Source organism: Rhinopithecus roxellana, chromosome 14, assembly GCF_007565055.1.
Source record: "Rhinopithecus roxellana isolate Shanxi Qingling chromosome 14, ASM756505v1, whole genome shotgun sequence".
NCBI lineage: Eukaryota > Metazoa > Chordata > Mammalia > Primates > Cercopithecidae > Rhinopithecus > Rhinopithecus roxellana.
Window position 1 is genome coordinate 44,370,844 of NC_044562.1, and position 16,322 is coordinate 44,387,165.

General features: G+C 37.0%; 1 protein-coding gene across 9 annotated transcripts in view; it reads right to left on the minus strand.

Annotated features, from left to right (window-relative positions):
- Nucleotides 1-16,322, minus strand: part of PMS1 (PMS1 homolog 1, mismatch repair system component) — an 89,052-nt gene that overhangs the window by 71,526 nt on the left and 1,204 nt on the right. For 7 of the 9 annotated variants that reach the window (XR_004053097.1, XM_030916089.1, XM_010370274.2 and 4 more), the window contains exons 2-3: nucleotides 9,656-9,807; nucleotides 5,701-5,883 (exon numbers count right to left, since the gene is read on the minus strand). Coding sequence is in view for 7 of the 9 variants with exons in the window: in XM_010370274.2 (XP_010368576.1) it covers nucleotides 5,701-5,883; nucleotides 9,656-9,787 (315 nt within the window). In the remaining 2 variants the exon portion in view is untranslated. Of the gene's footprint in view, nucleotides 1-5,700; nucleotides 5,884-9,655; nucleotides 9,808-16,152; nucleotides 16,279-16,322 lie in introns of all 9 variants that reach the window. The other 2 variants (XM_010370275.2, XM_030916085.1) reach the window with 2 other exon arrangements.

Here is a 16,322-nt window from a genome sequence, read left to right on the forward strand (position 1 = left end):
TCATTCTGCTCCTCCAACCCCTGGAGACTTAACGTGATGTGATATAAAAACAAACCTACAGATCCTATATTATCTCATCACAAAATTATGTACAGTTGACCCTTCCACAAGTTTGAACTGTGCAGGTCCACTTAACACACAGATTTTCCACCACCAGAGACAGCAAGACCAATCTCTCCTCTTCTACTGTTTCCTTAGCCTACTTAACACGAACACTTAATGAACAGCTGCACTTAATGAATAGCAAACATATTTTCTCTTATATTTTCTTAATAACATTATTTTCACCAGCTTACTTTATTGTAAGAATACAGTATATAATACATGTAACATACAAAATATGTTATCTTCCAGTCAACAGTAGACCGGTCAACAGTAGTTAAGTTTCAAGAAGTTATGCTTGCCGTTACGATTTTAAAGAAAACCATTACCAGTAAATGTGTCAGTTGCTGATATACTCATCACAGATCATGCAAGCAGTAATTCCATTTTAAAATACCAATAGTTTACTCTGTCAATATAAAAAGAATGCCTGCAGGGCACAGCGGCTCATGCCTACCAGCAATTTGGGTGGCTGAGGTAGGAAGATTGCTTGAGGCCAGGATTTTGAGCCCAGCCTGAACAACAGAGTGAGACCCTATCTCTACGAAAAATTTTAAAAATTAGAAAATAAAACAAAACAAAAATAATGCTTTACTCCTTTGGACTGTTTAAGGTTGGAAGTTATTTTATAATTGACAAATTAGGAAAACTGATCATTCAAGTATATAAAGAACATAGAATTAGATGTATTTTAGATTTCTCCAGTCAATTCTGCTGAAAGTCTAAGTTAATTTTTCTTCTTAATAACATTTTTAAATAAACAGAAAGTAATGTCAACAACTAGAGTTATAGGTGATGGCTGTTTAACAGTGTGCCCAATTACGTATCAATCTACTGAGCCTAGGATGGTTTACAACCCTATGACTTTAAAATTATATGCATCAATTAGTTTGGTAGATAAAATAACCAAATTACTATTTTTTATTGCATTCACTATAATTTTCATCTAAAAAGTTTCAAAATAAGCCAGTCTTGAAAATATATTTTTTCTATATGTGAAACCTCAATTCTTTGAGTGCTAAGGAATATTCATTAAGTTTAAAAAATGAACTCCTTTCTCCCAAAAAGCACCCATTAACTCTTAGTTAAAATATTTATTTTTAAATGTAACTGACTTCAACAAACATCCTGTTTTTCTCAAATACTATTCACAGTCCTCCCATATAAGTTTCAACTCACCTACTCCTAACAACTTATCTATTGAACTTAGCAATGCAGGCCTGGGTATATTTGTAAATAATTTAATATTTAATATGGAGGTATTTTTAAACTTTATAAATACATTTCTAATCATGCTAGTAAAGAGGTAATATAACCTACCATGGAAAACTCACTACTGAAAGGCATGAAATTAGGACTGAATTCTGGGCTTTGCCTTGAACACACTATGTATCCCTGAATAGGTTACAAATTTCTTATTTCACTGTGTACAATTCCTCTGAAATCAACTACCTAGCACAGCACCCTGTGTGCAGTACACAATGAACATTACTTGAGTATGAGAGACAGTGTTTTGAAGTTGAGGTAAGAAGACTTGGCATTTGGCTTCAAAAGACCTCAGTTTCCTCATCAGTACTATGAACAGACTGAAGCACAGAAGACCTACATTTGTAGGCTGGCTAATCCATGAAGCTTTGAGATGCAGATTAGTGAGCGGGCAGTTTATTGGGGGGGTTCTCTGGGATGATCACCAGTGGGCACAGGGCAATGTTGTCCTGAATCAGGACCTTTATAACCCTTCAACCAGTCACTGGATTCATTGGAGGCAGGCTGTCCTGCATGACTTGGGTAAGGCAGCTCTCTTCAGCTGCAGTAAGGGCAAGCTCCAGATGGAGACTCAGGGGTGAGTCACCAACACTCTTGGCAGATGGGGGCTGACTGCTCAGTCCAGAAGTGGGGGATCTAGATAGTGTACTAGGGTCCCCTACTACTATAAAAGTTCCTTCCAGCTAGCTCTGTATTTCCTTTAGTTTTCAGGTACAATCAAACCTAAATCATCATTAAACACTCTGTGCCAAAATAATACATACCATAAGATTTCATTTATATCAAGTTCAAGAACATAAAGAACTAATCTGTGCTGACAGGTCTGAATAGTAGTTACCTCTGAGGAGTACTGACTGGGAGTGGGTATGAGGGAACCTTCTGGGGTTCTGATAACGGTCTAAATCTTGATCAGGAGTATACGTATGTAAAAATTCATTGTGTTGTTAGTGTAGGTGTGTGTGTAAATGCATACACACACACATCTATATGTGGTTTTCCCAAAGACTTGTAAGAAAGGAAACTCCATAAAATACTGTTAATATTTTCTAATATAAATGCTTGGCATTGCAAACATTTTTAAAAAAAACTTTATAGTTCTCCACTATTGTGATACTTTGAAAATTCTTTTGTAATTCTGATGAGCAAAATTATTTTATTTACACTTAAGGCCACTTGAGTGCCTCAAAATAAAACAAAGACAAAATGATAAACTTGCCTATTAAGTGGGTTTAAGTAATCAAATAAGGAAACAAGATAGAAAGTGACCAATGGACAAAAACACAAAAAACTGCCATCTAAACTCAGAACTACAGTGAAGATTTGAATAAATCATACGGCTCATGTAAAACCTATTTCTAAAAACCAAGTATAGTGCTGCCACCTAGCAGGCAAAGCTAATTATGACCAATTTCAGCTCTGAAGGGTTACATGTATCTTGCAGAAAATACAGAAATGCCAAATTATCTTTTTTGACAATAATCTACCAAATAAAGTGTAAAGCCTATCTGTCAAGTCTGAACAACAGTTAAAAAAAAAAAATCAAATACTTATGCTCTAAAACAGAAAAAAAAAAATAATTTCTAAAGTAGTCACTGACAGCTAAAGAATACGGGCAGATTCAGAGGTTCCCTGGTGCAAACCTCATGCAATTTTAAAAACAAACTCTTCGTACAAGATCCAGAGTTGTGGATTCCCATTTACAGTCTTGGGGAGAAAAATGGATAATGTCCAGTTGAACCCTCTAGTCACTCTTCCCCAAAATCTATTTGGAGGCTCTGTGAACTCTAAATAAAGCGAGTGCTGAGGTAAACAGAGAAATACATAGTGTGCTAGATTTTGGACAGCGGTTTTAAGAGTACACGTAACAATTTCCCTTTAATGATGTCTAAACATCTGGATTCTAATAAGCAAGGGCCCCTAGTCCTCTATGCTCCAACAGCAAAATCTCCCACTTAAACTTCATCTCCTTTGCAATTTTTCTGGCCTACTTAAGACATGATGTTACACAGCCAGAAAAGCCCAAAAGTAAAAAAACTGAACACAGATGTTCACCAATTTAACAACAGTGCTACTTAGGATTTTTTGACTTTACAGTGGCGCAGAAGTGATATGCATTCAGTAGAAAGCAGTGGACACGCTAGCAATGCTAAGGCAGTGAGTGAGCCACAGCTCCCAGTCAACCACGTGAAGATGAGGATAAACAACAGATCCTCTCCAGTGTACTATGTTGCCAGGTAATTTTGCCCAGCTGTAGGCCAATGTAAGTGTTCTGAGCATGTTTAAAGTAGGTAAGGCTAAGCTGTGATGCTCAGCAAGTTAAGCATATTAAATGTATTTTCGATTTACAATATTTTCAACTTACAAAGGTTTAATCCGAAATGTAATCCCCTCATAAGTCAAGCAGCATCTGTACTGAGCTGGAACCGTAGCCACAAAAAATGGAGAAAACCTACACTATCTTATGCCAGCACTTCAAAAACAGAAGGGCTGAGGGAAGACCACAATGAACCTAGAGAATACATCATTACTCCTGGTAAGACTGGACTACTGAACAGATGTCCAAAGACCAGAAGGAAAGACAGCAACAATAGCTCATGTCTGTGTCACTTTTCCAGAACAACAGGTATGAAGTCCTATCATTTTACTGTACTGAAACATTCTTGCCTAAATAGGGTCTGCCAGCCTAAGCACAAATGAAGGATTTTACATGGCTACTGGGCAAATTTCAAGAGCTCAAGAGACCCTCACAATCACTCTGTCACCTGGCACATAGATATGTTACACAATAAGAGCCCAACATCCATAGGGTAATAGTATAGTACAAGAAAAGTAGTACAGAGTCATGTAATCAAACACAACTGAGATAACAGAAATGAAGAGATCAAGATTCCAGATGGGCTTTGCCACAAACTAGTTATAAGATCGGGGCAGAGACAGTGTAGTATAATTTGTACTATGCAATTGAGTGTGCCAAGCACTAAACTCAGGAGAACATAGTCACCAAGCACCTAACCCACAGTCAGAAGGTTAAAGTTCTTAGATCCAATCTGCCCTTAACTAGGTAGGGTTTAGACCAAGTCAATTCACATCTCTAGGGCATAATCTCACTAACTGAGATTAGAGTGGTATTTCCAAAGTGTAGTCCACAGAACAAGCAAACAAACAAAAATGATATGCTTTCTCAATAAAAGAATTTCATGGTCAAGTAGGTGTAGGAAAAAGTACCTATATAAACCACCAACCTTAGAAATTTACAATGTGCTTGAATATAGTAAAGACTCTGAGAAGTGCTATAGCTAAATATCCGTTTAATTTTTTTAATACAATTTACAATTTTTAAATGCAAAACACACTTTGCTACTCCTCAAAAAATTAAACACAGCATTATGATATGACATAGCAAGTCTACTTCAGGATATATACCCCAGAGAAGAAAAGCAGGGACTCAAACAGATACTTGTACACCAATGTTCACAGAAACGTTATTCACAACAGCCCAAAGGTGGGTGAAAGTAACCCGGGTGTCCACCGATGGAAGATCAGATAAACAAAATGTGGTATATACACACGATAGAATATTATTTAGCCTTAAAAAGGAAGGAAATCTTGATGCATTTCCCTGAAGACATTATAAGAAAAACAGGCCAGATACAAAAGAACAAATATTTTGAGTCCACTTATATGTGATACCTAGCATAGTCGAATTCATAGAGACAGAAAGTAGAACAGTGAGTACTAGGGGATGGGGGAAAGGGCATTATTGTTTAATGGGTACAGAGTTTGAAATAATGAAAAGGTTGTGGAGATGAATAATGGTGATAGATACATGACAATGTGACTGTAGCTAATGCCACTGCCACTGAATTGTACACTTAAAAATAGTTAAATGATAAATTTTATGTTATGTATATACATACATTTTTTGAGACAGAATCTCGCTCTGTCTTGCCCAGGTTGGAGTGCAGTGGCACAATCTCGGGTCACTGCAGCCTCTGTCTCCCGGGTTCAAGCAATTGTCCTGCCTCAGCCTCCGAAGTAGCTGGGACTACAGATGTGAGCCACCACACCCAGCTAATTTTGTATTTTTAGTAGAGACGGGGTTTCACCATGTGGGCCAGGCTAGTCTCAAACTCCTGACCTCAGGTGATCCACCTGCCTTGGCCTCACAAAGTGATGGGATTGCAGGCGTGAGCCACCTTGCCCGGCTTATGTTATGTATATTTTACCATAATAAAAATAATTAAAACCATACTTCACCAAATACCGGGTTAGTTTTAACTGTAATATTCAGTGAATATGAAATCACTAAAATAACCAATATAATTACCTTACCTCAGCTACACAACAAATTGATCCCAAGGCTTCTCCACGAAAACCGTAAGTTGTCAAATTTTCAAGATCTTCATGACTATTTATTTTTGAAGTGTAGTACTTCATTGCCATTACAGGTGCATCAACAGCCTTGATACCCTCCCCGTTATCTCGCACCTCAATTTTATCAAATCCATAGTTCTCCTGTAAAATGTCAAAAAACACTTTCAGTATGTAAAAGTATTAAACTGTTATCACACTTAGAAGGAAACACAAGTGAAAGAATTTTGACATTTATTTACTTTTATGAAAGCATAGCACTATGGATATAAGACTTTAAATTCTTTAGCTCTACTAATTTCTAGTTATTGTGCAATGGGCAACTCCCTTGTTTTCTCTGGACACAGATTCAACTGTTGAATAAGGAGGTTAGGCTGATTTTTAAGGTTTCTTTTCACTGTTTCATTATCATGGGTATTTACAGTATACAGTAATTTATGTTTAAACTTCACTGAAAAAATTCTTCTGAATTACATACACCTTTTGTATGTATGGTCCCCAAACAAAACAAAACAGAACAGAACTCCATCAGCAACAAAGTAACACAGGTTCTAGTCAGGAAGAACCTAGCAAGTATCATTATTCAACCTGATTTTTATTTATTTATTTTGTTTTTTTGTTTACTTATTTTGCTTTTCTATAGCAGGAATCAACCTGATTTTTAATACTTTCACCCTTACTGTACACATAAAAATCTTTATGTTTACTACATTATAACTTTTTAAATCTTTTTCTGCAAATAGCCATCTAACAGGAAACTGCTGAGAAAACACATCTAATTTGGCAACCACAGTGAGTTTTAATCTGAAAAAAAATCAAGACTTTTTTTTAGATACTTTGTCACTCAGGCGACATACGGTACAGTGGCATGAGCATAGCTCACTGTAGCTTTGAATGCCTGGGCTCAAGTGATCCTCCCACCTCAGCCTCTTGAGGAGCTGGGACTACAGGTGGACGCCACAGGGCCTAGCTACTTTTATTTTTATTTTTTGTACAGGTGGGGTCTCACTTTGTTGTCCAGGCTGATATCAAACTCCTGGCTCCAAGTGATCCTTCTGCCTCAGCTTCCCAAAGTGCTGGAATTACAGGTGTGAGCCATCGTATCAGACAACGAAAATTTTTTCAAAATCTCAATTCATAGCTTAGTTTTATATCCTAATACTAAAAATATGCAAATATAACAAAAACAAAATTTAAATTCCCATAGTGATCATACTTTCTATGAACACCATATTCTAAATTTGGTAGCCAACTTCCATAATAAGCCTGACTTTACTCCACAAAGTCTTACATGCATGACCATAGACGCAAGTTATCAAGGGGGAAAAAAACTTTCTATAATTATAGTGACTCTGGTATTTAAAATAATACCACATCTTTTTAATAACCTAAAGTGATATAATACTGTATATGTCAGCAATTTTTAGATAAATTAGATACACAAAACATTGGAGGGAGATGCTTAACATTTTGTTCCTCACACCTCTCTCAATCTAAAATTAAGTTTGGCTGAGCACAGTGGCTCATGCAAATAATTGCAGCACTTTGGGAGGCCAAGGCAGGCAGATCATTTGGGGTCAGGAGTTCAAGATCAGCCTGGTCAACATGGTGAAACCTTGGTCTCTACTAAAAATACAAAAAATTAGCCAGGCGTGGTGGCACACACCTGTAATCCCAGCTACTTGGGAGGCTGAGGCAGGAGAATCGCTTGAGACCGGGAGACAGAGGTTGCAGTGAGCTGAGATCACACCACTGCACTTCAGCCTGGGCAACACAGTGAAACTATCTCAAAATAAATAAACAAATGAATAAAGTTAAGTTTACATTCTGGGAACAGTCTTTCTTCTTCATTTTAAAGAAAAATCGGGCCAAGTATGGTGACTCACGCCTGTACTCCCAGCAATTTAGAAGGCTGAGATGGGCAGATCACTTGAGGTCAGCAGTTCGAGACCAGCCTGGGCAACATGGTCTCGAAACCCCGTAGTAAGAAGACAAAGATCTGTTTAAATGTTTAAAATTGTATCATCTTGTTTAATTAATTATGAAAACATATCTAGTCAGGATAGCTATTATAGCATAAAACCATAATGAAACAGGTCTTATTATGTAGAGCCACACATTTAAGGTGTGTATCTTAAAATTCTACAACGCAAATACTGGTAAATGTCAAGAGACTAAAATTTACAGGCAGATTAAAATATTTAACTTAGTTTATACAAGACTTCTGTTGGCTTTGTAACACTATTTTAAAAACCAGTTTTTCTTCCAGAAATGTTTAAGAAAAAGACGTTTGCCTGCCAAAGATTCTTAAGTGAAGTCTGTCAAATATAACTATCTAATCCTGTTTAATTATCAATTATACTCTAATCAGACTGAACTGACTACACGAAATGCCTAAGAAAAACAAATTGTCTTTCTTTGGGTTTAATATACTTTTTTTCTTGTTTGTAAAGCTTAGAGTGTATTAAAAACAGAATAGAGGTTTGATAGAGTAGAATGGTTCTCAAAGTGTGTTCCATAACCCACCAGCATCAGCATCGATTAGAAATTTACTAGAATGCAAATTATCAGGTACCACCTAGACTATGAAGTTCTGTGAGTAAGGCCCAGTAACAGTTTTAACAAACATCCTAAGTTATTCTGATGCACCCAAACATCATGAGAACCACTGGCACAGACAAGAACTGGTTTTAGAGTCAGAAAGACCTGGATTCCAGTCTTAGCTCCACTACTTACTAATTATGAGACTTTGGGAAACTTCTCAGAACATGATCTGTAAAATGGGTATAGTATGGCTGGGCGCGGGTGGCTCAGGCCTGTAATCCCAACACTTTGGGAGGCCAAAGTGGGCAGATCACCTGAGGTCAGGAGTTCGAGACCAACCTGGCCAACATGGTGAAACCCCGTCTCTACTAAAAATACAAAAATTAGCCAGGCATAGTAGCACACGGCCTGTAATCCCAGCTACTCAGGATGCTGGGGCAGGAGAATTGCTTGAACTGGGGAGGGGGATTGCAGTAAGCTGAGATTGCGCCACTGCACTCCAGCCTGGGCGAAAGAGCGAGACCCCGTTAAAATAAATAAATAAATAAAATGGGTATAGTAGTTAAGTCACAGTGTTTTATAAGAAGTAATTTATAAGAAGGGATTTTATTTTTACACAAATATACATACATAGAGTATGTCCATCTCATAGAATCTTATCTGGTAGATAAGAAAAGGTTAGGTCCCTTTCGTACAAATATATTTCTATCAGCATTGTTTCTAGTTCTATACCACCAGAAACACCATAAATATCTAATAATTATGAGATTTTTAAAAATGTATTCTTATATTCAATCAGATTTATTTACCTTCCTAGTATGTACTAGGTACTAGCCAGGTATAGAGGACACAAAAATGAATAAAATAGACCATATCTCTATGTGTTAGCAATTTAGAACAGGGGAACTAGTCATGGAAACTAATTGCAATAAATCATAATGAGTGATATAGGCCATATTTACTCAAATGATGTAATATACAGAACTTATATTTTAAAATGTGAAAAAAGTAACAAGAGAAATGGTTTGAAACTAGATTAGACGGAAAAAATAAAATGCAAAAGGAAATATTTAAAACAAGGAAACATGAATAACCAATATTTGTAGAAAATACAAACAACATGTTTTTTGTCTCAAACACATCTCAAAAAAACAAAGAACATGTTTTCTTTTATATTTCCTTTAGTGTTACTATAGTGTTAATTTAAATTAAAATTTATTTTTAAAGATTTACTCTAAAACAAAGGGTCCAATGTCCTAAGAATAATTTACTGGTGTGAAGAAATAAAATAAAGGTAACAGTTTAAAGAGAAAACATCTGTCCAGCCCCTTTTCTTTGTCTTAAAGGTATCTGGGTTCTCAAGGATACTCACCAGTTTAACATCTATGCTTGTGGCACCAGCATCCAAGGAGTTTTCAATAAGCTCTTTTACAACACTGACAACCGAAGTGATGATCTGAGAACTTGAAAGGAGTCTAACTGTTGCCGCAGGCAATTGTTTCATTTTCGCTTTTAACAGAACAGCTAGAAGATAAAAATGCAACTTGTAAGAATTGTTAAACATTCCTGACCAACAGGACAAATGGCAATAATAATGACAGATGATAATAGATCATCTTCACTGAGACTTACTGTATGCTAGGCTCAACTGTTAGCACATACAATATTAAGTGTTCTATTTCTTCCTTTTTTTTTTTTTGAGATGGAATCTCATTGTCACCCAGACTGGAGTGCAGTGCCATGATCTCAACTCACTGCAACCTCTGCCTCCCAGGTTCAGGCACCCCTGCCTCAGCCTCCAGAGTAGCTGGGATTACAGGTGCCTGCCACAACACCTGGCTAGTTTTTATATTTTTAGTAGAGACGGGGTTTTGCCATGTTGGCCAGGCTGGTCTCAAACTCCTGACCTCAAGTGATCCACTTGCCTTGGCCTCCCAAAATATTGGGATTACAGGCATGAGCCACTGCGCCCAGCCATAAGTCTTCTATTTCTTACTATTACCCTTTGAAAACAGGTGCCATTATCACCTCAATTTTATAAAACTACTGAGGCACAAAGAAATTAGAAAACTTGTCCAAGGTCATCCAGTTATTAAGAGGCAGAGCTAAGGCAAGTCCTTCAACATTTCCTCTATTGATATGTAATATATGAATACATATAAATGCCTATGAATAAAAATAACCAAACATGGGTTAAAAAAACCCACAATATTCTGCTACAAGCACCTAAAAAAAAAGTCCACAGTAACATTAGAGGAAGAAATTGCTTTTTTTCTAATTTCTTCCAGGATTTTTGTGTGACTAATTATTATGATCAATTCTGACTTTTCTTGCAAACTTGAACCCTGTATTTCCAACTGCCTGCTTAAATAATCACTAGCTCAAACTCCAGGAATAATTAACCAATCCCTACCCTAAACCCATGAGTTTCCTATAGGAATAATCCATTCACCCTGACTCAAATCTAATCAACTCCTAAATCCTATCAATTCTTTCCTCAGTATTTCTCACATTTAGTTCCCAATATAATTTCCTAATTAGCCTCAATGACTCTTCACCTTTGGTCACCCAGTCTATACCGCTGTTAACTAAAATGATGATTACAATAAGAACAGCAACAACTACATTAAATATATAGTATGCTAAACACTGTGCTAAACACTTTACATATGGGATTGCATTTAAACCTCTGAACTATAAAAAGTAGGTACTATGTATAAAAATTAGACTTATTATTATGGCCATTTAAGAGGCTGAAAGCTGAGTAACTGGGCTCAAGAACTTCTCATTTGAGATTTTTATTTCAAATCTATTTCCTTAAATGTCTATGCCAACTACATCTTGGTCCAAACTCATTACAGTAGATCACTGAAAGCTCACAAATATTGGAATCAAGACATGCATGTTCTAAAAAGATTTCTTAAAAACAAATGCTATGGTAATAACTGAATAATGAGAACAATTGTGCTATAATGAGTGTAATGTTGGCTGAGAATGACCAAGCGATAATATAACTTTGAGAAGTGGATGACAATCAGTTATGTGCCTTACCAACAGTCTCATTTAAACATCATTAGTCATCCATACATTCTGATGAGTTATAATGTCTTTTTCAATCACTGAGCTCCTTTAGAGTTAGGATTACTGTTAATCTGAACTAGTCTCATACCAGACATGTCAGATAACTATCCTCTATATTATTCTGCCTACATTATTTTAATCATGTGGCTCCTCAAAGCCAATATAGAGCTCAAATCTCTAAGCTGGCATTTGAGGTCCTTTATAGATCCAACCTGCAGATCCAAAATCTGTTGGTAACTGGAAATCCTTTGTTCAAACAAACAAAAAATCCAAAAATGTCCTATGGAAATTCCATCTGTAAAGCATGCAGGGAGGGGGGTGCTTTTTGCATCTTATTGCCTAATTTCAGAAAAGATTACAGGAATAAAAGCACAAGCTTGACAACATACAATTCCTCTATAGAATCAAGATTTTACTGGACAAAAAAAATGAGGGCTGGGAGTGGACTCAAGATACTTTATTTCTCATGACTAGTTACATGCTCCCACGATGATTTAATCCTATGCAATCTAGGTGCAAATAAAATAGCAACATCAAAAACAAACACAACAAAAAGTCATCAGTTTAGGATTATTTCTGAGCCAGCATAAGACAAAGACATGGAAAGAAAGATTCAGTAATTGAGCAGGAAATGGAGTACAGGCACTATAACAATTACACAGGAGTTTAAGGAACGCACTTCTGGGAAGAGGCTGACATATTGGGTTCCGAGAGTGCTAACTGATCACAGTTCATAAATACAGTATATTTTGCTATATACAAGGCAAAGGTGATTGGCACAGTGAAAAAATATAACAGACCAGAGCCTATAAAATAAGTATTGGGGGTTCACCTTTATCACACATAAACTCAGCAAATCACTGAAATCCCTCCATAAATCAATTTGTCATCTATAAAAATGAAGCAAATCACTCAAATCCTTCCATAAACCAATTCATCATCTATAAAAACGGAGCTAATACCTCACTGGTTTACTGTGAGGAATCAAATAAGGAAGTATATATAAAGTGTTGTTCTACACATGCTAAGGCCTTAACAAATGTAGAGTATTATAATGAGAGATCATTATGTAAAGGAATGCTGGGAATTCTTTTAAAATACGAACTGCCCTCTAATTAATCTATACATTTGATTTAGTTTTGGGGTACCCAGTTCTCAGGAGAGTTGCTGTGAACAACTACCTTTCAATGGTTGTTTTTGTTGTTCTCAACTGCTGGGAGGCTTTCCTGTCCCAATCAAGCAGGGAAACAGTGGACTACAGGCTACTCCATCGTCATAACATTCACACAAATTAGTGCTGTCACAAGCAAAAGGCACCTCTGCACTCTTCCAAAGCTTCAGAATTACTTCGATCTAAGGAACAGATCCGCACTGTCCAATATGGTAGCCACCAGCCACATGTAGCTTACTGAACACTAGAGCACTAGAAACACAGGTAGTCCAAATTGAGATGTGCTAATACACACTCAATTTTCAACTCAGGATTAATAAAAATCATATAAAATTTTTACATTGATTATAGAATGAAATGATTTTATCCTATTTGGATACATTAGATTACATAAAATATATTAAAACTAACCTTTAAAAAAATCTGTTTAATGTGACTACTAGAAAATTTAAAATGATATATGTGGCTTATAGTTCCATTGAACGGTGCTGGATAGAGCAGTGGTTAAAATGGCAGGCTCTGAAACCACACTACTTTGGTTTTATCCCAGCTCTTACACTAACAGGTATATAACACTGAGGAAATTAAACTCTAAAATGCAATCACCTAATCTATAAAATGGATCTAACAATGATATAATATGATTGTGGTGAGAAGTACATAAGGTAGTATATATAAATAACGTATTACAGTGTTTGGCAAATAAATGCTAAAAACATCCCAGGGTACTGGGACTAAATTGAGCTCCTCTAAACCCCTAAATGAACAATCTCCCCACCTCTAACCCCTACCCCAAAGGGGCTCACACATTAGGCCTGGGTTCATGAACTCTTCTACCTTACCTAGGAAATCCCAAGGATCTAAGAAAAACACTGATCAACAAAACTTTAGGGTATAAACCTAGACTGATTCCTTCTGAGCAGTCTTAATCTCATCATCTTTGTCTCATTCCCTACAATACCTCATCTACTACAATGACAAATCCAAAATCTTTTTTTTTTCAAATCTCTATAATTTCATCCCAATATTCCTCATCCTTCTAGTTTACTAAGATCATGGCAATTCATAGCATGAATTCTATCACACTTTACCCCATCCCATTGTGTCCTCTGGTCTTAAGATGTCTGCATCTCTTTTCATACTCTTCTTCCATGTCATGTCATCTTTCTTCTCTCCTAATTGCCATAGTCTGAATATTTGTTCTCTCCCAAATTCATAAGGATATGATATCTGTATTATCTCCATTTTATAGATTAGTTGATTGAGTTTTTGAAAGTTTAACTTCCTCAGTATTATACAGCTGTTAGTAAGAGCTAGGATAAAACCAAAGTAGTGTGATTTCAGAGCCTGCCATTTTAACCACTACTCTATCCAGCACTGTTCAATAAAACTATAATGTAAGCCATATATATCATTTAAAATTTTCTAGTAGTCACATTAAAAAAGGTAAAAAAGAATAAAAAAGTGAAGTTAATTATGTATTTGGATAATCTAATATATTCAAAATATCAAATATCACTTTATCCTATCATCAATATAAATCAATGTAAAATATTAACTGTAAAGATTAATCAAAATGTATAATTAAACCTACTATACCCCTGTCCTGAATTACAAAACTTTTTTTTCCTGCTGTACAACTTTTGAATGTAGGATGCCAGGCAGAACAATCAAATGCTTCACTCATGGCAAGCCCTTCACTTCATGAATATTAATGAAGGACCACTAAATATAATTTACCAGCATCTTTCCTATGCTAACGCAAACATTAGAAAAAGTATCCTCCTTCCCTTTATATACATAATTTCAACTGGCTTCCATATTATCCTCCAGCTCACCTGTATCTCACACTTTTTTTAGGGCCTTACTTCCAACTACCTTCTAAATATCATCATTTAGATGAGCTGAAGGCAACCTAAACATAACATGTCCCAAAATGACCAGAGAATCTTTCTCTTTCTTTTTTTTTTTTTTTTTTTTGAGACGGAGTTTCAGGTTTTGCGCTTGTTGCCCAGGCTGAAATGCAATGGGCAATCTCGGCTCACTGCAGACTCCACCTCCCGTGTTCAAGTGATTCTCCTGCCTCAGCCTCCCGAGTAGCTGGGATTACAGGTGCCCACCACCACACCTGGCTAACTTTTTGTATTTTTAGTAGTCGAGGTTTCACCATGTTGGCCAGGCTGGTCTTGAACTCCTGACCTCAGGTGATCTGCCTGCCTCGGCCTCCCAAAGTGCTGGGATACAGGCATGAGAAACCAAGACCGAACTCTAATCAGCTTTCTTCCTATATTTCTTGTTTGATAATAAAAATAATAGCCAACATAAGAATTTTATATATATTATCCTATTTAATCCTCAAAACAACTCTATGTATTCTATTAACCTTTATCACCAAATAGGATTTAAAGGCATGGTAACTTGCTCGAGATCACAAAACTATTAAGTGGCAGATGCACACCTTGGCATGTCTGACCACAAAGCCCATGCTCTTAAACACTTTCCATCCAGGCACATAAAGCAAAATTAGAAACCTTGAAGTCTTCCTAGAAATTCTACTCACTCTCTACATCCTGCCACCCAGTCATCTCTCCCCTACTATCTAAATCTCAGTTTCCCAAGCTAGTCCTCTCCTCTTTGTACTGCCTCCATTCAGCCTCTCAACCTTTGTCTCCTGAACTATTGCAATAACCACCTAATTGATATTTTGACTCGAATCTCAACCACTATAGGGTTCTTTCTGTATTTAAATTTCATCATGTTGCTGCCCCACTTAAAATTTTTATAAAAGTTTCCAACTGCCAACCAGGTTAAGTATAAACTTCTTAACAATTGGATTTTTGCCTACTCTCTCAGTCATCCCATCATTGCCCAAATGTGCTCTAGGCGGATCATACTGCACCACTCTTTTTTTTTTTTTGAGACAGTCTCACTCTGTTGCCCAGGCTGGAGTGCAGCAATTTCGGCTCACTGCAACCTGCCTCCCAGGTTCAAGCGATTCTCCTGTCCCAGCCCCACAAGTAGCTGGGATTACTGGAGCGCACCAACACGTGGGCCCGTCTAATTTTTGTATTTTTAGTAGAGACAGGGTTTCACCATGTTGGCCAGGCTGGTCTCGAACTCCTGACGTCAGGTGATCCGCCCGCCTCAGCCTCCCAAAGTGCTGGGAATACAGGCGTGAGCCACCACGCCCAACCAACTCATCTCTCTTAACATGGTGACACTCCTTCCTCAGTTCACATGGTTCGTTCTCTCTCTCTCTCTCTCTCTCTTTCGGCTGACTTCTGACTTCTAATCATCCCTCCAGATTTAGTTCAGTATCAACTCTTCAAGAAAGCCTTTCTTCGCTGCTGCAGCCTCCTTTCCTTCACCTGTCAACAGATTAGGTATTCCTTCCTCTGCAGTTCCTCTTTACCTCATTTCTAATTAACCTCATCACAAGTTATCCTATTAATATGTGTTTCTGACTGTTCCTCCTGACGCAGAGTTCTTTGAGGACAGGGGTTTTATTTTATATCAATCACACATCCCAAGCGTAGCCCCTGGAATATAGCACTCTATACCATATGTGTACCAAATGAATGCTTTTGAAAAAGTGGAAGGGTTTATATCGGGCTTACAAATCACAGCAAAGAATGTCTGGGAATATCAGGATAGTCAGTCTTCCATATTTGCTGAGAGGGAAAAGGAACACTTCTGAAGGAATGTTCATGACCCGGAAAGTCAGTTAAGGACAACAGGTCTGCCTAAAAAAAGAAGTAAAGATCAGAGAACTCACAGACTTTCACTA